A 23121-nucleotide genomic window follows, 5' to 3' on the forward strand; every position below is an offset into this window, starting at 1 on the left:
CCACCCCGAGTCAGTACCTTCTGGTTGCGGCCCTGGACCCGGCACCTTCGGTGTGGTTTCCACTCCCGGCCCGGCCCCGCCATGGTGGCCGGGAGGGCTGAGCCCGGGACTGGGCGGCTCACTGCAACCACGCACCTGTTTCGAGGTGGTCTCGTCTCCGCCCTCCCTCCTCCGTGGGAATTCACCAGGAAGACCCCAGACGTCACACTGAGCCACGTGTGGGCTCGCTCCCCCCGCAGTGGCGTCGGGCTTTCCCGAGCCTGTCCCCGCAGGGCGCAGGGCGCAGCGCGCAGCGCGTCTGCCTGTGATCCTTTCTCCTTCACTTCTTAGCTCACATCCTGTGTGGATCTGCTTCCCCAGTGGTTTCTTTCCGATGGTCTGTGATGGAGAGGATTCCCACTGCACGTGGGGTGGTGTCCTCGCTCCCTAGCGGGCCCCCCGACCTCGCCTGCTTCCTCGGGCTGCCCTCGTCCCCTCCCAGCCGCTTTGGTTTACTTTTCGTTCCTTGCACTGGCCGGGGTCTGTGGGCTCCGTGTCTTGGCGGATGCAGTTGCTTCCACCAGGAATGTTCATTCCTGCCCTTCCTCCTCGTGACGTTAGCTCCTGCTTGTCTTCCCAGCTCGGTCTTAAAGGTCACCCCTCTGGAAGCTTCCTCCTCTGCCGGGCCTGGGTGGGCGCCCCTGCCATGTGCCCTCGCCCTACTCTCGGGACGTTCCTCTCTTCTCTTACCTCATTTCTTGGCCTGACTCTCCCACCAGACTGCGAGCTGCTCGGAGCCAGTGACCTTTGGGGGCCCTGTGACCAGGGTTTCCCTGGCACCGAGCACCGTCCTGCTGAATGAAGGAAAGAGTGAGGGTGCCGTTAGCCGTACACGTGGCCTGTTCTCACATCTACAGGGCTGCAGTTCTGAAACCATAGCGAAGGAAGCTGCCATGTGATGCTTTTAAGCCACAGAAACAGAGGGGAGGGGATAGCTCAGTGGCAGAGCACATGCTTAGCATGCACGAGGTCCTGGGTTCAATCCCCAGTACCTCCATTTAAAAAAAATTTAAACAAATAGAAATATGTCGCAGTCACATCCAAGCTCATATCTGTAATTTGAAGAAAAGATCTCCAAGGTTGGACAGGAGTTTGGGGGTTTTGGTTTGTTTTGTTTTTTAATTTTAGTAAAATACACATAACACAGAATTTGCCACTGTCGCCATTTTTAAGTGTGTGGTTCAGGAGTGATGAGGACGTTGACAGTGTTGTGGGCCCATTGCCACCGTCCCTTCCAGAGTTTCTTCATCTTGCAAAACTGAAACTCTGTCTCCATTAAACCCTAACTCCGAATTCCCTGAAACCCTCCCCCAGCCCCTGGCCCCCACCTTCTGCTTCCTGTTTCTGTGAACTTGGCTATTCTGAGCACCTCATAAGAGCGGAATCACGGAGTATCTGTCTTCTGGGGACTGGTTTGTTTCACTTAGCATCATGTTTTCAAGATTCATCCCTGTGGTGCACTTCCTTCCTTTTCAAGGCTGAATAGTATTCCATTTTATATACATACAATACCATTGTATATGTACAGCCCACAGACAGACACAGCCAACCACAGATCGAACATATTCAAGCAGAAAAATTCCAGAGAGTTCCAAAGAGCAAAACTTGAATTTGTTACACACCAGCAACTCTTTTCATAGCATTTACATCATATTAGGTATTATAGGTAATCTGGAAATGATTTAAAGTATACGGGAAGATGTGTGTACCACACCATTCGTATAAGGGGCTTGGGCGTCCGTGGATTTTGGTGTTTTCAGGGGTCATGGAACAGCCCCCCGGACACGTACTTTATTTTGTTTGTCCGTTCGTTTATGGATCAGCACTTGGGGTGCTTCCTCCTCTTGGCTATTGTGAATAATCCTGCTGTGAAACCACGTGTACAGATTCCTCTTTGGAGCTTAAGGTTTTAATGTATAAACTACAGTCTGGGAGAGCTGTCGAAGGTGGCTTAATTTAAAAATGCCCAGCATTCACCAGGGCCCGGGCTGAGAGAAACCCAGTCCTGAACGTGGTGGTGGAGGTTTAATTACCCGACTGTTGGTCTGGACCCCATGTGATAGGAAAACACTGACCCGGCCCTGCCCACACGGGCTCTGTGTTTGCCAAGCACTCTCCAAAGATGAGGCAGGCTGCTTCAGGTGACCTGGGAAATATTTTTGGCATTTCTCCAACCAGTTTCAGATCATATGACAAATCATTTCTCCTGTATATCAGTGCTGTCAGACCCATGGAATGACACTGCCACCGTGGTATAAATATTTTCAGGGAGTATCTACAACTTCAGTTAGAAAAAATGACTACTGAAAAATGCTGCCTATGACACATCCACAGAAATGGTAGGGTCTTTATCAGAGTCTTATTTCTGCCTAAGGAATTCCCTGTTTATTTTATGTAGCCCTTGGGGTTTGAAAGTGTTTAGATTTACAAATAAAGTGGCCAAAATGCAGGCCTCCCACAGTGCATGTGGCCCTGACGTTGAGAACACAGAATGAACTTAAGTAGGGCGAGGTCGGACAGATAAAGTCTTCGCATCTTTATAAAATTTAAACCACCAGATGGCCTGGATCCTCCCTAACTAATTGTTTTCTGCATTGAAGAATTCTTCGGTCTTCTCGCTTTTCTTAAAAAAAAAAAAAAGTTTGTGTGTGTCTGTAAATGTACCGACTGAACCGTGTAGCTTGAGGACTGGAATTTTTAACCTTCTGGTGGGGTCGGTGGGACATCGCCTTACCAGGACACAGTGTGACATTTCATCCTTTGTACCCAGCCTGTACCATTGTGTTTTGCATTTTTAGTGTTACTAATTGTGGCCGGAAATTCTGGCAAAAGGTTAAATAAATCAAAACCGTCCGTGTTCCTCACTGACAGTGAGTTGCTCTCCAGAACTCTCAGTGGGGGAGGACGGACGTGGGGGAGAGTGAGGAAGCGTTCTCTCTCTTCTGCCAAGAAGTTGAATTTCATTATCAGACTTTACAAATACGCTCTTCTCTGGCGACGACCCGATTGCCGGCTTGTTGGGAGGTCTCAGGAGGAAGGGAGAGGTGGAGGCGGAGGTGGGGAGGCCGGCTTCTTCTCAGGTGCGCCTGTGGCCCCCAATGGAAACCAATCAAGGTGCGATTTATGTTCATTAAGGACTTGTCAAAACTGAAAAATTTTCTAATCAACAGCAATCTAGCCGCGGCCCGTCGATGGCTGGGAGTGCCGCCTCTGCTGCATCGGCTGTTTGCCTGTTACAACTCTAGGCTAAAATCCGCTGATGATTACATTAGGCTAAGCTGCGAAGTAAATGAACCATGTCTTATTTAGGTGCCACTAGCTTCAGTGTAGTCCTGCCCCGCAGGGCACTTGGGAGCGTTTTATGGCTTTAAAATTAGTGTAGCTTCCCATTTGCTGCAGGGTGCTTGCATGTTATGCCTTTGAACTCAATAAGCAAAGGGAAGGGGGCCTTTTGTTTTTCTCCCTTATTTTTTCTCCCTTGCATTTTAGCAATTTTGTTTTGCATCTTTTCCAGACGGCATTTTGCAATAAAAATGTCTGACTGCCCTATACACTCTCCCCCCACCGTACCCCCCCCCAAAAAAAATAGAAAGAAAGAAAAAGGAGGAAGGCGGAGGGAAAGAAGAAAAAAAAGTAGAAAATATCACCCATTTGCAGGGGACAGTTTTTTCCCCCTAGTGCTGCAGAGGGGACGATAGCTTCGCACATCACCCCAGTGACTTACGTCGGAATGGCTACCTCAAATGGGGACAACACCTTTACTTCAGGAAACACCCACCTAAGTCAGAGGACCAATATTTCAGTATTTTGGGGACAAGAGCAATAGGAGCTGACACTTACTAACGGTTTATCATTCTTTCCAGCGCTTCATATATAATCTCAGTTAATCGTCGAAACAATCCCATCAGGCAAGCACAATTATTATCTCTATTTTTTTTAATTTTATTTTTTATTGAAGTGTAGTTGATTTACAGTGTTAGTTTCAGGCGTACAGCCGTGTGATTCTGTTATATATTATCATCCCCATTTTTAAAGATGTGGAAACCGAGACCCGGGATGATGAAACAGCGTGCCCCACGCACACGCCTCCTGGGCGACGGAGGGTCCCAGGCCCTCGCACTCTGAGGCCATCCTCTGGCCGGAAGGAAGCTGGCTTTGGCCTCTGTGGGCATCCTTAGTTTAGGAAGCCAGGAAGCTATGGTAATCAGTGCACACTAGAAGTGACTCTGATTATTTTACTGTAAACCACCTTGGTGGGCAGGAAGTAGCATTAAGAAATCAGGATTACTTCTGAGAAAGCAACGCCTCGTGGGGAGACACGGCCAGTGAGACTTCTCGACAGGCCTAGTGAATGTCTTAAAACTAGAAGACGTACTTAAGTTTTGTCATGGGCAAAAACTAAATTGGGAGTTTTTCTGTCCTTTATTGGGTCAGATAGTAAGAAGAAAAGGCTTAGCAATCATTAGTGTCCCCAGAAGACAGATGTGTGCACTTCTAAGTGCTTTGTATTGTAGCAAATTCATCCCAAGAAATGTGAAGTTTTAAAGAGCTTCAGGTGGATCTAATTGTCATGATGGTGAACCTTCCTACCTAACTCAGAATCTCACTCCTGGTCCAGTTGTTTTAAGCCATATTGAACCATTAAAATACTTGTAGAGTCAAGGAATGGTGCGGGCTCCTTGAAGTTCACTGTCGTGATATTTCACTGCTGCTTGCCTCTGGGAGAGGCCCGCGGTGAGAGGGAAGACGGGAGGGTGTTTCCGCGTCCAGCACGTTCATTTTGTACAGGCGAGGTTTGAACACGCATGGGTTACAACTGGATAATATTCAATTTAACTTAAAATGAGAAAAATCTTTGTTGCAGCATAAAGCTCAATATACTAGGTCAATCAAGACAGATACAACCAAGAAGCGAGAGGTAGATTCATAATTCAGTTTGGAATTTTCTGCTGTTTTGATTGATATTGTATTAACCTATCCGCCTGGGCTGGTGTTGGACTTGAGCCCACACGTGTTGGATGCTAGCAGCCCACGCCCTGGAGAGTTTCGCCCTGCCTGCCTCTGGCGTCAAGCTCCCTGTCGTTCGTGAAAGGTGCCACCGTTGATCCCCCAAGATGCTTGGCCAACCTCCTGTTGCCATGTCTTAGGTAATTACCTGGGCCTAAGAAAGCATTTGTTCAGAATCACCTGTCATAAGCACTGCCTTTGCCCCAGTCCCCATGTGACATCCAGTTTGCCAGGCACCTTCCTCCTGCGGTGGCCACAGGTCACGTTGTCGGGTGTCGGTCAAGCGGTCCTTCCGAAGCAGCCCCAGTAGTGAGACGCCGGGATTCTGTCGGCTTCTTGGGAAACAAAGTTGATTCTCAGAAGGGCTTTCTCTTTGAAGCCGCCTCCTACCTTGCTATTGTCACTGTGATCCTTTGGAGAGAAGGAGAAATTGTCTCCTTTGAGGTATGCGATCTGAAAGGATGCAACCAGAAGACGTTTCACAGGTTTGCGGTATTTTCGTAGTATTTTTAGGGTACCGCGCTCTCTGTGCCTGGGACTACATATGAGGCCATTGTTTATTATCCACGCATGTTGGACTTGAACATTTGCTTGGTCTCTTTGAAGGGATGGTATTATGTATGTCTTTATAGATTAGACTCCTTTGAAAATGGTGTTGCATGGGGTTTGGGAGTCGCCGTGCAGCTAACAATGGTTCTTGGACATCTTTTTTTTTTTTTTTTTTGAGCCCAGAACTAAGGGTTTTTTAAAATAGAATTTATATAAACTGCTGTACCTGTTGAACCTGGGCATTCATGAAGTGTAGTGAAAATTGGGGAAGACCGAGTTACTCCTTTCCTCCGGGAGAAGACAGCTCGCAGACCATTTCTAGCATCTGCACAGGTCCGGCTCCGGTGCCCGCTCCGCACTTGCGTGCGTAAAATCGCCCGCACGCGGCCCAGGCTGCTTTGTGAGCACGGAGCGGGGCTGGTGGCTCTCGCGCCGTTTGACCTCACAGCCCCTTTACCTTAAAAACCGAGGTGCCTGAAAGAACTCTCGTTTCTGTGGATTTTCGTCTATTGATGTTTGTACGCTACACACTGAAACAGAAAAAATTGAACATTCGTGTAATTCTTTTAAAAATAATAGCTCACCTGTTACAGATTATTATATAAATAACATTTTTTAGGGGGAAAAAGGTTTTGTAAAATAAAAGGAAATCCTGAAACAGTAGCATCGTTTTCTTTTTTTTCCCAAAGCTCTTTAACATCAGAGCAGAGGATTTGATGGTCATCTCTGCTTCCGCCTTCCGTCTGTTGTGACATGTTGTTTTGGTTCAAGTATGTGAAGAAACTCTATCCTCACAGGGGTACTTAGCTGGAAGAGGGAGGAGTATTTTAATAGCCATTTCAGATCATTGTGGGTGTTCGTCTTGGACACCACACCAAAACTCGACGCGTGGCAGTCTCGTAAAGCCTAGGAATTCAGGGAGTTTCTCCTTCCTTGCTGCATTAAAATCCACCGAACCGTCTCTCACTTTGGCCTTTTATCAGGCATGTGGCACCACACATCAGCCATTTCAAAACGATCGTTTTAACTGAGGGGTGCAGATTTCTAAATGGTGACACTTTTCATTAATACCCAAAGGTCGTGTTCATTAATACCATCACCAGAAACGTGTCAGTGGATTTGGAAGGTGTCCAGCTCATACAAGTTTTCAAACTTCTCCGTGTCCCCGGAAAGCTCAGATTCTGTCACTGGCCACAAATACCCTCAGCTCTTTCCTCCCAGCACCTACTCTGTTCATTTTCAAGAAAGTAGCTGCCAAATACCCAGGACTGAACAGCCGCCGTTCACGTCTGACAGAGTCACTCTTTCAAATAACCGTGCTGTCCTGGCAGACTAGTGGCGAGTCCGGCTTGTGCGTGAAGCGCCTGGGGACGCGCGCGTCTGCGGGACGCCCCTCATGCTCCGCGCAGCACAGACCCCGATGTGTACCTGGCGCGTCATCGCCCAGGAAATTAACAAGCTGCGTGCTCCAGGGTTGGAATTTTTTTTTTTTAATCAGTAGCTTTTTTTCCCCCCTGATTATTAAGAACATTCTTGAGGGAAGCTTGTTTGTTGGTTGGTATTCAGAGAACTTGGCACTCAGTAAAATGACGACTGCGAGTGCAGTGCGGTGCCACCGCCTTGATTCAGGCTGTCGTCAGCAGGATTGATTGATGACCCTCGTTGCTTTTGCACCATCAAAGCAAATTTCAACACCGTGTAAAAGCGAACGGCGTCTTGGATTTGTTTAGGGAAACTTGTGAACCCCTTGATAGGGTGTTGAGGACCACACTCGGAGGATTGCGAACAAGATGATGCAGGGAAAGACGCCCAATGAGATTAGCCATGGCAAAGACCGGAAGTGAGCATTGCCGTGTCCCAACAGTTATCTCGCTCAGACAACACAGAACGTAGTAATAGAAATTCATAAATTTCTCAGCATTTATGTACAATTAGAAATCAGAACATATTGAGAAAATCTAATTGAAGCAAAGATTTCTATAATTTTTTTCCCATCAGTTAATGATGGAAATGAAGAGTCTTAATACCTTCACAAAGTATGTATAAGATTGGAGTGGTGTTGATTGCATTATCTGTACTTGAAGAGAGTAGACTTTCAAAGCTGTGTGTTTTATTCTAATGATCTCGTTTTGGGATGCCAATCACATCGTCAATGCATTTTGGTTTCACTTTAAGATCTTGTTAACTGCTTTTGGTACCCAGAGAACACATGAAGCAAACCATCTTTCACCAGACAGCCAAAGGTAACAAAAGGGACAGGAGGCAGTGAGAATCAATACAGCAAGAGTATTTTTAGGGACTATTGATGGATTGCTGTATTTTGAGCTTAACTTCAAGTGTCAAATGCCCCAGAGCTGACTAAGATGAACTTACCATCTGCCGAGAACTGTGGCCGGCAGGCACACAGAGGGCGCCAGGATACTGTTCCCTTGGCCGTTTGGGGAGAAGTCCCATGGGATCTTTTTAGGAGCAGCTCGCGGTATTTTGATGGGGACTTAATACCATCCTCCTTGCTGGAGCTCAGTGTTTTCCAGTGATGACCTGCCAGTCCTGGTAACATGGAACTCTGAGATTTCAGGACCGCGTCGTTAATGGCGGGGAATCCATTCATCCTCATGTTGGGAGGGATGTGGTGCACCTACGGAGGCACGGAGGATTCTGCTCCCTCTCGAAAGGCAGCCCCGCAGAAGGTGGGAGGCACCCTGAGCTGTGCTTCTGTCAGCAAGCCGAAAGCCCTGGGTCTCTGACACGCTCTCAATTGCTACCAGGTTCCTCTCACTGCACCTCATTTGCATCTGGGACATCAATTAGCATGTTTGTTGAGGCTAATTGAATGAAACTCAATCATAGCTCTTAATTGCTTGACTATGTAAAAAGAAATCACATTAATGCAGCTAATTAAGTGTACGGCAATAGATGCCACATAATTAGGAGCAAAATGTAAAAAACAAGGATTGCAAAGGTGCAGGAGCGGGGTGGCAGGGGGACCGCCGCACCGGTACAGAGCTATCCACACGTTCGGGGACCGTCCCTCTGCTCCGGCGCCTGCTTGGAAAAAATAATCCACCCAATGAGCATGGACAACTCGAGAAGGAAAATGCAAATAGGTTTGCAATTACGACTTTTTCAAGCTGTTGAGGGGCAGGAGACGGCACCTCTGGGGGGCCCGGCTCTTGAGTGGGCCCCCGGGACTTGTTAAGTGCTGTTTAAAAGTACTTGGCTTTGAATTACCCTCATGCCTTGTTAAAGGGTTTTTTCCCCTTTTATCCTCCATCAGCATTTTCTACAAGGAACCCGGGCAGGGTAGTCTCGGTGACATTTGCATATCAAAATCCAGCTTGCCGGCTTTCGCTCACCAGCGAGGACAGGACCGCAGACCACCAGGCTGCACGTCCCCCTTCTGCAGCGGCGACCTTGTTTAGAGCCTGTCGCTTTAATTCCTCAAGTACCAAGCTGGAGAGGGATGAAAAGGATGAGTTCTTTCAAAACCAGAAAACTCAGTGTCGTCTCTCTTGGGAGGAGCTGGAATCCACGGACTCATGGTCCCACTGTCCACCTGTTTCTGCAGGCTCCAGTGGATTAGGAAATGCATTTTGTAAAGTTTTTTTTATTTTTATTTTAGTGGCTTGCAATGAAAGAATTACCAAATTTATATTCTGATTTTTTTTTAAAGGACTAGTTCCCCCAAACTTTCAGCGCCTAACTTAGGCAGGAAAACAGCCCGTGCTGAGCCAGAGATAAATGCGCTCTATCACCACGTTCAAATCCAGAGAGCCGACACTTGGTGCATTTCTGTAACAATTTTAAACAAAATATCCTGGTTATTGTATGTTAAAACATGCCTATTAAAAAAGAGACCATGCTGGGGCTTAGTCGCTCTCATATTGGCCTCATTTTAGAACCCATAAGCCATAAATGCTCAATTACACTCCTGTTATTGTGTTTTAATTTGTTAAGAATTGGCATTAAAGGAGAAAGTTGTAGCAAGTTGATATTTTTAAAGGAGTAACTATGCAAGAAGGAATTCATTATTTACAAGCCTTAACTTTGGTTTTGAAACTTGGCTTTGCATATTTGGGGTTGATAGTAATGGAGATAAACTAAAGACGCTTAAGAACAGCTCTTTCTTGATGACCTTGACCCTTAGTCCTTTACTAAGCAAAGGTCACTTCCTTCTTCCTTGTGCTTTCTGTTCTCTGTCCTCATGATGAGCTTGGTCATGAGACTGCCTGTATTTCCTTCAGTCTGTGTTATCCTTCAGTCTAAGTTAACGGTAATAACTTTCTTTCCATCCTTAGTCCTCATCCTTTCAAAATCAGAGCTTTTTTTTTTTTTATAGTCCATTATAGTTGGGGAGGAGGGAAATAGTCGATTATATGGCGGGGTGGATTCCAAGCATCTTGACTTCCAAGTGGAGTCTTAAGTCTGTTCCCCGCCGGACATAGCCCACCCCTTCCCCAAGCCCATGACGACTCCTCCACGATGGCCATGGCCGACCCCCACCCCCAAGCCTGCCCGCCCAGCAGATGCCACCCCTCCCCCCACGAGCTGCCCTGAAAGAGTGAATGTGCAGTGGCCCAGCCCAGCTGGATCGGGCTGCAGCTCCCGGCTTCCCTGGCTGACAGCCGATGTGGCCAGCACGGGTGTTTCTCCCCGGATGATTTACCATTGCTGAGGGGGGCCCAGCCTCACCCCTCCCTCGGAGGAGCTGTCCTGATCCTTTCCCTGCTTGTCTTCAGCTCCACGTGCCCCCTGGTCCTAGACCCGGTGCTTCCAGCCTTTGTTCTGCACTGGGAATTGGCCATTTGAGGTGTGTCCTTAGGCTGTCACCGCGGACCCGGTAGCATCTCCCCCTCCTCCTGGGCGCGTGCTTGGCGAATCTTCTAGGGTTCCCGAGTCTCCATCAGAAGGCCCGCCTCCTGTTATGGAGTTTCTCTGCCAGCCCCTCCTCTGCTGGTGAGGGTTCTCCCGTTCTCTTCCCCGAGTCCGGGGTGGCTCCCAGGCGGCCACAACTCAAACTGCTTGGGGTTCAGGGGACATCTGATGCTCACAGTGGTCCCTGCCTCCTGCGGGCAGCGGGGAGAGGACAGTTCTCACTCTCTGTCCCGAGGACTCACGTTTGGGTCCTTTCCCGTGTGTTGGGGTCTTGTACTTTGGGGTCCTTTCTGTGCCATAACTTCCATCAGCAAACTTCCTGCTCATTGATAAACCAGTGGCTGCTTCTCAACCCCTCCAGCCTGCTGGAGATGGACATTGTCCTGCTATTAAAAGAAGCCACTGGATCCTTCTCTTGGCTCCCACAGCATCCTCTGTGCCCCCTGAAGTCTCTGCCGAACACTTTGACTGATGTCCGTCGTCCCACAGGCTGGGACCTCTGACGGTGCACTTGGCTTCTAGAACTTTATCTAGTTCTCTCTCTGCATCTCTTGACTGTTAATTAGCAGTTACAAGGACACAGCTCAGTTTTCCAGCCTCCCTGGGTCCCTTGCAGCCCCACATCCCGGTCTGTTTGACAATTCTAAAACTAGTTCGACCTGAACTTAATTGCTCATACTAAATACAGATGTGTTCAGTTTTCCCTTTGTATTGTAAAAAGAATCCACCAAGATTCTGCCAAGGAAGGAATCTGTTCATTTCATTTCCTGGTTAGTCTTAAAACACTTGAAATATTATTCACCCAAGAGTGATTTAGACAGACCATATCCTTTCTTAATGTGCGATGTTGGTTTAATGATATGTCTGCAGAGACAAGGGGGCTCATGCCCCAAAACTGCATAAAAGGGTCAATAACTCCTGATTTGCCAAGAGCCCCCCCACCCTGGTTCTCAGCTGCCTTCACCTCTTTCCCCACCCGGCAGCCAGTTCTCCAGTATTATTTTCCTCCAAGCGCAGTTAGGTGGCGGCACAGAGAACTCACTGTTGCCCTAGGCTTCCCTTTAGTTCCATGGTAACTGCTAGTCATCCACCTCCAACGTGTAGTGAACAACAGGATACTTGCTCCGACTCCAGCGACCCACTTGGGGAGACAGAAGACCTGAGTCCAAGTAATGAGCTTTGTTTATTAACTGCCGTCTCCAGCCACTTCCTGTACTTCCGTGACCACCATGTCTTTTTCAGCCCCTACCTACCACTGACCCCGCAGACGTCTTCCTGGTTCTGAGTTAAATGCTTGCCCTCTTGCTTAGCATTTTCACTTGAGTTCCCACCAGACAACTTCAGTCTTATCTAGATGTTTAATGGTGCTGCCGTCTGAGACCAAAAGGTTGTTCCAAAATGGTTCCTCCTCCATGGAGTTTTACCTAAAACTTACAGGAGGAGCCCAGGGTCTCAATGTGCCACCTAATTCGCAGCTCAAACAGGTAGGCTTTGCACTCAGACCTCCTTTCTCCAGCGGCTCTGATCCTCCTGGAGGGAAGCACCCCCTGTGTCTCCCGGGCCTGGGTTCCTTCAGGACACAGAGGCAGCGCTGACTCTGGTGTAACAACGATGCCGCCGCCACCAGGCAGATCAAAACCTTCGTATGCAGAAAGTACCTGCCACCGTGGAAGGTCGTAGGATTGTAACTCACGATGTCTAATAGAGCCTCTTGTCTTGGATTGTGGAAGGGCTTCCTTTTAACGCCTCTTGGATGTTTACCGTTTTGCACAGGACTACATGCAGAATGTTCATGGCAAAGAGATTGACCTTCTGAGAACCACTGTGAAGGTCCCCGGGAAGAGGCCGCCCCGAGCCACGTCGGCCTGCGCGCCCGTCTCCAGCCCGAGAACCAACGGCCTGTCCAAGGACACGAGCGCCGTGCACGTCTCGCCAAATTCAGGTAAGCTTCCCGCAGGCGATGCCGAAGAAGCGGGGGTGGCAGCCGCGGCGGGCGTGCTGGCTGGAGGACGGTGCGGGGCCTTGGGGGTTAAGTGGAGACTTGCACGCTGCGTCGTAGGCTGTGGCTGAGAAGTCTCTCCTCTCTGTGGACAATGGTTTCCTCTACATCCTTGGGCTCCGTACTGCCAACACGCAAACCGTGGCACTCTTGAGTCCCAGCTGCACAAGCTGCTGGACCTTCCAGGACTGGGAGGTTGAGGGCCAAGTTTTACATGTGATGGAGGATTTAAGCAACTTCTTTTAAAAAAAAAAAAGTGAATTAATTGTTAAAATGTCCAGGATTAGTATTAACTCATTTGTCGTGACTGTAGAAAACAGGAAAAGCCATTTGGAGCAAGATTTACAGGAAATCACTGGAAACTTCTCTGAGTTTTATATCATACCTATTTGTTCTTTAACACAACTTTGGTTTTCTTTATTCTCTTTTAAAGGAGAATTGGTTTTTCGTTCAGGATCAGAGAGAGTTAGTGTTTGCTCAGACATAGTGTTGAGAAGCTCCTGGCCTTGGTGTGTGACGCAGGCCCCTCGGAGCGTCGTGGTTTGTTTTTGAGTCTTGGCGAATCGTGTCCCGCTTTCACCTTCCTGTAATCGCTGATCAGAGAAGAGGTGGTGGGAGCCACCTGCGTCCTCGCACCAGCAAACTCAGCCTCCTTCAGCGTGGGGACCCCCTGCGCGGATGTAGCCGTTTCCTCCAGCAGACAGCCCCTTTCTTCTGTCCAGCCTGCCTCAGGTCCTCTCAAAGTCCATTTCTGTTCTGTACTCGTTTCTAGCATATGTCTCTGCTTCTTAAAGATGCCCCATTTTTTCCTTTCCGAAATGGTGAATGCTTTGAAAGTGGGATGATGCTGGCCCCACCGTTCCGTGAATGACGTGGGTTGGCAAAAGCAGGGTAAGAGAAAGAAGACAGAATTTGGGGTCCCCCCGCCTGGGTCCTCCTGCCCGGAGCTCATGGCATTGGGCAGGTAGCTGGACCACGGTCACATTAGGCTGATCGTGCCTGGCCTGCCTGTGTCCCAGAGACGTGGTGACAGGTGGGATAACACATGACGGTGCTGGGGACACTCATAACGCACCATCCAAACGTCAGCTGTTGTTACTCATCACAGTACAGCTGGGGCTGTGCGGTAACAGACGTGAGTTCATTGCAGAAAGACGGTAAGTTTACTTCCTCTGGTCCCGTGACCCGTTGACCTTCCTTCCAAGAGACACGTGCATTTTCCTTTTCTGGCTGATGTGCTAACTCGGTGGGGTGGGGAGAGAGAGAAGTGCCCAAGAAGAAACTTTTTCTGTTGTGAATGAAATGCTGATGTCTTCATTTCTTTCTTTTTTATTCAAAAAATGCTTATTGAGCAAGTCTTCTGTGCCGAAAATGGTGCCTGCTGTGGGTGTTAAAGTCCCTGATCTCCAGAACTTGCACACAAGGCAGTCACCTTACAACCAGCTAACTCCCCACTTGCCTTCTAATGCATCACGTCGCATCTGTCCATGTATTTATTCAAGTTAGCAAACATTTATGAAATTTCTAACGTGTGCCAGTTAGAGTCCTGAGCTCTGGGGACACACGGGAGGAAGACATGATCCCTGTGGTCAGGAATCTCACCCTGTGGGAGGAGGGAAGGGCAGACGAGTGAGTGAGCTCCTAGCTGGGGCGCGTGAGGGGGTGTCAGGCCCCCGGGTGGTGTGGTTGGCACTGCTCCAGAGGGTGGGGCAAGGCTTCGGGGCTTGGAGGATGCCTGTGCTGGGTGTGAAAAAAGGATGGAAACTTAACCAGGCACGTAGGATGAGGGAAGGGTCCCGATGACTTGAAGAAGGGTGGATCTGCTAGATCTGGAGTTTGAACATTTTCTTGAGATTTATGTTCTTTGGGGCTTAACTGCCACTTCCTGTCCTAAGGAAAGTGTGACGTTTGATAACAAATAGAAAATACAAAATGCCATATAAACTTTATCATGTCCCCAGGGTAGGTTATGTCGAGGCCTTGGCTGAGGGATTGAGGTTTCAGTGCCCAGTTGAGTCTTTAAGATTCTTGCTGGTGGTGAATGGGAGGGTTTGGGGCACCACTGAAATCTCCTTTCCAGGGTCACACCCTCAGTTTATGATCGCACATCCTGTCACCCCTAAGCCAGGCAAATCCCCACTCAGGGAGCCTAGTAGATTTTTTGTCTTCTTTGGATCACAAGTAGGGACTTGGAAGTGGGACTGTGACATTGGCCGGAGCACAGCCCCACTCTGGGGGAAGACAGTGCCTCATGGTCACAGCAGCGCTCAGGGATGTGGCGCCCTCACTTCGGCGTGCGTGCAGGTGACGTCAGTGGCCGCTGTCCAGCAAGAGTGACCTCCAGTCTGTGGTTGGTAGAGCTCTCTCACATGAAAAATTCCAACACAGCAAATTTAATGCGAAGTAAATCGATGCCACTTTTAAGTGGCGGACGTTTAGCTAAAACTAAGCATTGGTGGTTTTAGAGCGATTTGCCAAAGAGCTTAACATGCTACCTGACCTTCCTTCACCCGAGGGACATTTGGGTTCTGCCGTTGCTTTATAGGGCTTTGGATGCACTGGGCATGTTTGCTGCTTTTTATGCTTTTTCTCTTTTTCCTTCATTTTCTATATCAGTGTTATTGAGTTAGATCAATGTTTTGTGCCTTCCCTTCCAGTAACTTCTTCTTTCACATAGACCTGATACATGCTTGTACCTAAATCCTTGTGCATAAGACTTACTAATGCCTTAGAATAAAAGTCCACAGGTGAAGTGACTTAATCAATGTACATGAACATTTATAAGATTCTTGGTACATATTCCCATGTTCATTTCTAGAAAGGTTTTATGTAAGATTCCCTTCCATCCATAAAGTGAGTGGCTGTTTCACCTCTGCACATTGAGTATCATTTTTAGAATCTATGCTAATCTGATAAGCAATAGAAATATCTCATGTTTTACTTATTTGCATTTGTCAGTTAATATTGAGGTTGAACATCTCGTGTTTATTGGTCACGTGTGTTTCTTGTGCTGTAACTGTTCAGATGTATCCTTTACACGTTGTTGCACTGGCTGCTTGTCTTTTTCTTATTGATAGGTAAGAACTCTTTGTATATTAAGGATATTAGCACTTTGTAATACATTTTGCATATATACTATATCTATACTACATTTTCCCAGTTTACTATTTCCTTTTTAAATTTTATGGTCTTGTTTACATATAGAGGTTCTCCCTCTTTAGTATATAATCAAATCATAAGACTTATACTTCTGGGATTTCCACTTTTGATACTTAGAAAGCCTTTAATAATCCTGAAATAAGATCAGAGTTCGTATCTATGTATTTCTGAGTTTTACAATTTTATTGTTGTTCTGTTTCCCATTTTTTATATTTAATCTTTGATCCACCTTTGATTTGTTGGGTCTATTTTATGCAATAGGAAATCTAGTTAAACTTTTTATTCAAATACATAACTGACCTTTCTCTCTGTGTTATTTCCTTTTCCTTTTGATTCTATTTGTCATCTTTACTGTCCAACTAACTCATTTAATCAAATTAGCTGTGTTTCTGGGCTTAAGAATGTATTCCGTTGACCTGCTTTCTCCACATTGTCTTACCTTATGTGGATTTACCACACTGTCTTAGATTCATGGCTCAATTTATATCTGGTGATATAACGTACAACATGGTTTCATATTGCTCTTTTATTTTATAGTTTTTCTTGTCTATTTCTGCCCATTTATTTTTTCCAGAAAACTTCCGAGTAACCTGAAGCCTTCTCCTTCCCCCTAAGAATCATCTCATTGTGACTCTTAATTGGCATTGCTGTTAATATTTGAATTAATTATGGAGAAACTGACATCTTAACTGTATTGAGTTTCTTATCAAAGAAAGTAATTCTTTCCCAATTTCTTCAAACTCATTATGTGTCTCTCAGTAAAGTTTAACACTTCTCTTCATGTAGATCTGTGTGTGTCCTGTTAATTCATTCTGCTACTTTATAATTTCTGGTGAACTCTGAGGCTTATATTTGGGGGTGGGCAGTTGTCTGTTTTATCATTGAATTGATAAAAAATAAGATTCTAATTTTTGCATTTCTTATATCCAGCCATCTGACTGAACTTGTTACTTGGAATACTCATTCAGAAGTTCCTTTTGGTTTTTCAGTGTGCAGTCACAATGCGTTCCATATTTCAGATACCACAGTGCCTGAGCGTCTGTCAGCATTGACTCTGAGTTTCTCCCAGCCAGCCTAATGATTTGGATGCCTTCTGCTCTGTCTCCTGTACCATTCACTTCCCATCATTTCTGAGCCTGCTGCACACCCGGCCCTGAGGAGCGCTCTGGAGTTGCAAAGGTGGTAAAGACCCTCCCTCAAGGGTCCTTACATTCCAATGGCGGTGGAGGAGTCAGAAGATCAACACACAGATAAGACCGTTGAAGCTGGTGATGATTACTAAAGGACTACAAGGGGCAGTTGGATAGAAAATTACTTACAGGAGGGGGGTCTTGTGTTACTCCTAGTATTGCAAGTGGTTTGCCAGTATTAGGATGCTGACTACATTTAAAACATTAAAATGCTGGCAATGTGATCTTAATGTCAGGTTTTGCCAGGGGCTTGGGGAAGAGGAAGAAAAACACATTGTTATACCCACATACCGATAACGCCCCTCCCTGGGTCTCACTTTGGGGCGCGCAGGTTAACCAGAGCAGAAGAGCTGCGGCAAAGGTGGGGTGGCTCCTGGCCACGCTGGACAGCTGTGGAAGGCAGACACAGCAGGCTGGGGGACATGTTCGGGAAGACCTGGGCCGTGGCATCTCCACCGCCAGCACCACTGGGAGAGGAGGTAAGCACCATGCCTGGGGCGGACCTCCTAAAGTGGATACTGATGCCTGAAAGAGAAGGAGGCAGACTAGGAAACTCGGGCCTCTGCACAGTCACAGAGAAACATAAAGGAATGGCCGGGAAGGCAGCTCTGACTGTGAGAGACACAACTGAGGTGCACCAGCCTGCCCGTGAACTTGCACTGTCGGTCAGAGCTGAACCCACCGTTCAACACGTGCCACACTCCTGCTCCAGGGCTGTGCAGGCTGATCATCCCATGGACTCTTATTCATAAATATCGGAAGACAACCAAGATGTTTGTGGAAATCAACGGTCAACATACGAAAGAAAGACCAATATAAATAAAAGGATTCTAGAGGAAAGAGGGTGATAATTTGGGGAAAGAGAATTTAAGAGGAAATTATAACTACCATCATCAGAAAGATTTAAGAGGTTGGTGATTGTGTCTATGAAATGAAACAAACAAAAGATTATATGAAAACCTGGGGAGAAATAGTTCTTGGAAATTAAAGAAAAAAGATTCCAAAAATAAAATTTTCAATAGATTAAATACTATAAAGAACATGGCTAAAGACACTGTTGGTAATCAAAGATACAACAGAAGAAAATATGCTAGAGGTGACAAAGGAAATGCCAGTGTCTTTGCATCTCAAGATTAAAGTATCAAACTGGATGGGAGCTGTGGACAAATCCCCAAAAGCATCCAAGGTAGGGGAAGACTGAAGTTACCTGTCAAGGAAGAAAACGCTGACAGGCTGTGGACTTCTCAGGAGCAACACCGTTCCCTTCCAAGGACAAATAACTTGGAATCTAGAAGCTAATGCAGAGCCAAACAATTATCAATCAAGTGTGAAGGTAGGGAAAAAAAGACGTTTTTAGGTGACATACAGGGATATTAGAACGTTTCCCTTTCAGTGAATTTTTGAAAAAATTACTTAAGCATCTACTCCAGCAGAAGAAGAAGAAGAATCCAAATGATACTTATTTATTCAGGCCTGGTTCGACTCCCCCTTCCCCATCACACCTTCCACTTCGTCCAAGGTCACTTGCTCGGGGGTGCTCATGCCAGGATCTGCAGTTTCCATTCTTTGTGCGTGGAGCCCTCATTGCCATTCTAACGAGAACCCATCAGAAGCCATGTTTTAGAGAATCTGCCCAACTTTATGCTTCCAGAGAAGATGGTCAAATGTCCAAAAATATCTTCTGGCGTGAGTTTTTGGCTGGTTTGGTAGAATTGTATCCACCTATGACAGAGTATGGAATTGTATCAGGTCTGAGTCCTTTTGACATTTAAGTAGAAAGCATAAGGGCCAACAGTAGATATTTTGGAGTCAGAAACACTACATTGAAGCCCATCTTTTAGGACCTTGCGTGGGTATCTCTAAAGCTCAGCTTCTTCATCTTTAAAAAGGGAGACCAGTGCCTACTTCCATTCTTGTGAGGATAACACGCTACGTGCCTCTGCAAAGCCTGGCCCGGGTGGCTCTTCAGAACCGTACCAGGAATCCATTTTAGTAGTTGTGCTCGTCACTGGTGGAGAGAAGGATGGAAGAGGGCTGAGAAATCGTGCTTTTGAATTAATTCCGCGAATGTCTTAAAGGGTTTGTTTACTGAGTCTTTGAGGAGACATAATGAGTGAGACTTACTCAACCCAGGCCCCGCAACCCACAGCATCCCCCGCACGGCAGTGAGTCGGGCAGAAGCGCCCCCGGGACTTCCCGCGTCTCTGTGGGGCCCTCGGCTCGGCGCTGTCCGTCCCGCCATCTCTCTGTTCCTGTGTTCTCCATCGCTCCCGACTGCGACATTCTGTTCCGAGATGACAGCTATCTTCTTGTCCCTAAAGGGTGTCTCTGCTGGGTATTTGCAACTGCGGATGCATTTCTGTCCTAACCAGATTGACGCTTAGACCTTTGTGAACGGAAAACCTTTCCCCCCCTCCCCCTCCCCGAGGCCCCCAGTGGCTTCAAAATATTAAAGCCGTCGGGAGGGTTGAGGCTGATTCCCGGGGGTGGGGGGCGGGGACCTCAATGTGTTTTGAGTATTGAACTGCCGTTGACATCTAAAGTCTCGACCATGCTGTTTTCCTCCACACTTCAGTAATCAGGACATCCAGCAAACCCATAAAAAACCAAACTAATAGCATGAATATTCAGTGACCTAGAATACTAATTATTGTCATGAATATTAATGCGATCGGACTTGCTGTTTCCTCTCCTCTTTCTCTCCCGTCCTCTTTCTCCCTCTCTCCCTCTCTCTTTTTTTCCACTTAGCCGGCTCTAAAGATGGGTCATAATGAGAGCATTTAAGAGGGAGCGCGCTCTCCGCCGTGACAGGGACTGGGGTAATAAGGAGACCTTGATTAACGCGGCGCACTTGGGGGAGAGATGAGAGGCTTCACGTGGGCCTGATCGGGGGAGGCAATGAGACACCGGCGGCTCTGTTGCTGCTGCCGGAGATTAATGAGGCCTAAGAGTGCATTAGGAACAGTGACAAAGGTTTGATCTAATGGGCTCAGTCATTTTTCCTTTGAGTGACAGACGCACAGAAGTAATTGGCTGTGCAGAATGGCAGCTCATTGGCGGTACTTAAGGATACATTATCCCTGTTGTGTGGCCCGCAGAGGCTGTTTATCAAAACTGCTCACACTGCAGACGCGGAGTCGCTAAGCTGCTGTTACAGTGGTAATAGCTATTAAAAAAAAAAAACAAAAAACAAAAAAACCCGCAACATCTGAACTAGACCCGTTGTTGTCTCGTGGAAACAAAGTTTTCCTTTGTTTAGTTTCAAATGGTCTAGGAAACATGTTAATAACTCCGGAGGCGGCGCTCTGCGCTGAACGAGCTGTGCCTGTCCTTCCGTCCGTCTGTCCGTCGGGACCTCAGAGCCTGGCTTCTCACCCTGCTTCTGCCTCGGCCTGATTATCTCCCACCCTTTGGATTCTGTTGACAGCACGGATCTGCTGATCACTTAAATTGGGTGCTTTGGCTAAACACCCTCCTAGCAACTTGGTAGAACACTTGCAGACGAGAAGCCTTCTTGGCTGTGAATTAATTGCCCAAGCGTCTTCCCCAGATCAGTGTCACGTGGTGAGGTCTGCTTTCATAAACTGGGTTTTATTGGAGTAGGTGCCGATGGCTACTTCATAATTCATTGTTTTTAGATTAAAAATAAAAACGTTTTGTGGGGTTTCTCTAACATCTGAGGAAGTTGGCCACATCCGAAATGAAATGACTCCAAAGTTGTTATTTTATTCTTTATAAGAGTTTCGGGTTCTTCCGTTTTTGTGAGAAATGCCTTCTTACTGTTAGCTGTTTCTGTGTTTCTCCCACTGAGTGTAGGCAAATTTCTGCTCTGTTGTTCCCACCATTAAATTGTAAACTCTTTGAGGCACAGACCATTATTTCTCTCCCTTTGTTGTCCTCTTCTAGTTTCGTGACCTAGCGATTATTTTTCTCATTAAGTCAGCGTGACCGGGTATCACCCACCGTGCGACATGTGAGGGCTGCGCACGGAGGTGGGTGCTGTTCGGTTCCTTCCAGGTAACAGTTCCTCCGTTGAAACCTCCCATGGTCACCGGGGCTCACATATAACTCAGAACCGTACTTTCAGTTTAAGGAAACCATCTTCAGTGACTTGAACTCTAGATGGAGGGTTCTTTTCTGTAAGAGCTGACCAGAGCAAGTTGATCCGTGGTGATTTCAGTTAAAAACAGAGGGATTCTGAGCTGGACATCTTTATGGGAGCAGACATTCCAAGAAGTAAATAAAAGTTGCTGTAGAAACTACCCCCCCCAAAAAGTGTGTGTTCAGTGAAGAGTAGGCACTGTTTCCGCTGTTGACGTGACGTTTTCCACACCCACCAAATGGGAAAAGCTGTAGGAACAGGGTGGGGGGGCTCTCCCCACACGGACCCAGCGGCCTTCAGGGAGGCAGCTGGCTGGAGCCAGGGCCTTGGGAGGAGCCTCTCGTGCTGGCGTCGAGTCCGTGGTTGACCCACTGGCTGTTCTCATCCCCACGCTGGCAGAGGAGGGCTTTTTAAAGCACGCGTGGCACTTTGCCAGCTCCAGACCTGGTGGCTGGTGTCTCCTAGTTACCACTCACACAGAGACCTCTCGTCTCTGTGGAATATTCCCGGTGAGTGGTGAACCCCCAAACATCCTGACCCACAAGCAGGCCGACCCCTTCACATCGTCAGAGCTCCAAACACAGAGTTCCTCAGCGCCTTCACTCCCTGCACGGTCTCTCTGTCAGTCGTAAGAGGTGATTGCACGAGGACTGGATAAGAGAGGAAGAAGTCCCAGTGAGCACTTCGGGGGATGGGCCCGTGTGGCCCCCTTGGCCGCCTCCCTGGAAAGGCTTGAAATTCAGTGACAGCCTGAGAAAGCTACCCACCAGAGCAGTGTTGTCAAGCCAGGATGAATTTTGTGCAAAACATACCTAGCGTATCTACCACGTGGAGGAGAAGGAATATTTTAAAGAGGGGCTATTATGCACGGCAAAGGAGGAGACTGAACAGTTGAATTAAACTGTTGGGGGCGCTGTACCAAATGAGAAACCAGAGGGCGAGATATGAGCATCCTGGACTCCACGTTTCCTTCAGTGCCGTAATCATATCTTACTGCTTAAAAGAACATCCTTAGTTTTAGCCTCCTTTTGTGTAATGTCACCGTCCCTCACTGTCTCTGGATTGCATATAAACTTGTCCGTGGAACCTGTTCCAAGAACGGATTGAAGCTAAGTGAGCATTGTGTGCACATCATGTAAATCAGCATCAGTAAGCAGTAGGGTGGCGCTCTCCACAAACACCTTCAGGATCTGTGGTAGCAGGTGTTCCTCGCGCAGGTGAGGAGTATGGGAGCTGTTCTGCAGTGATGAATGCTGTGACACAGAGCTGGAAAAGGCAGGCTTGGTCTTCAGAACAGATATTTAAACCCACTGCTAAGTATCAGAAGTATCAGAACTTACCTTCTGAGGTGCTTAATGTTCTCATCTTACATTGTGTGCAACACCAAATTCTGTCCACCCCCACGGCGGGGCAGCGTCCCAGCGATGGGGCAGAAGCCAGGACCGGGGCTCTCCAGCTCTCCCGTCCTGACTGTCACTCAACCATTGCTTGCATCCTGCCCTGAGCACATGATTTCTTCCCTTTCTGTCTTTCCTTTTGTAAACTCTCCCTCTGACAGCTTCAACAGAAGCTTTGGGATTTGGGGAGATCAAGAGTGGGAAGACTGTCACAGAGTTGTCCCAACCCTCAGTGCTCGACTGGTCTGGATACAGGAGCAGGTGTCCAAGAAACACCGTCCAGTGAATGAGTGTTTGGGCTCACGCAAAGTGGTGACAGTTAGAACATGAAACACAGGGACAAGGCAAGCGGTGTGAGCAACTTACACACGAAGAGACAGTGCCACAAGAGAACCATGAGGAAAATATTTAGACTTCTGAAAGTCAAACAAAATTAGCCGTATCACCATTTTTGCTAAAAACATAAACTATAGAGAAAAGGAAAACCCACCATTGGTAGAATTAACTAGTATCTTTGGAGGCTTGGCAGTTTACGAAGTGTTTTATGTAACTTTGTCCTTATGTTAACCACAGGGGACATATTACTATGATTGTCATTATTGTCTCCATTTGATCATCATCACTGTTACTGTTATATCCATATTACGAATTATGAGCTGAATTGTTTTCAAGATGCCCGGGTTCCAATCTTCTTTCAGCCCCCTTGTCGTGAAGAAGATTAATGAACAACATACATGTCATGAATCAGAAGGATGTTAAAGACGTTTGAGCCAGGAGTAACTCTTCTGGCATGTCAGCCTCAGG

At 47.2% G+C, this 23121-nt stretch overlaps 1 protein-coding gene across 11 annotated transcripts in view; it reads left to right on the forward strand.

The window, feature by feature from the left end:
* Positions 1–23121, forward strand: part of AGAP1 (ArfGAP with GTPase domain, ankyrin repeat and PH domain 1) — a 519827-nt gene that overhangs the window by 332915 nt on the left and 163791 nt on the right. For all 11 annotated transcript variants that reach the window (XM_074364534.1, XM_074364535.1, XM_074364536.1 and 8 more), the window contains one exon: positions 12244–12412. In XM_074364534.1, coding sequence (XP_074220635.1) covers positions 12244–12412 — 169 coding nt within the window. The remainder of the gene's footprint in view (positions 1–12243; positions 12413–23121) is intronic.

This window comes from Camelus bactrianus, chromosome 5 (assembly GCF_048773025.1).
Source record: "Camelus bactrianus isolate YW-2024 breed Bactrian camel chromosome 5, ASM4877302v1, whole genome shotgun sequence".
Classification (NCBI taxonomy): domain Eukaryota; kingdom Metazoa; phylum Chordata; class Mammalia; order Artiodactyla; family Camelidae; genus Camelus; species Camelus bactrianus.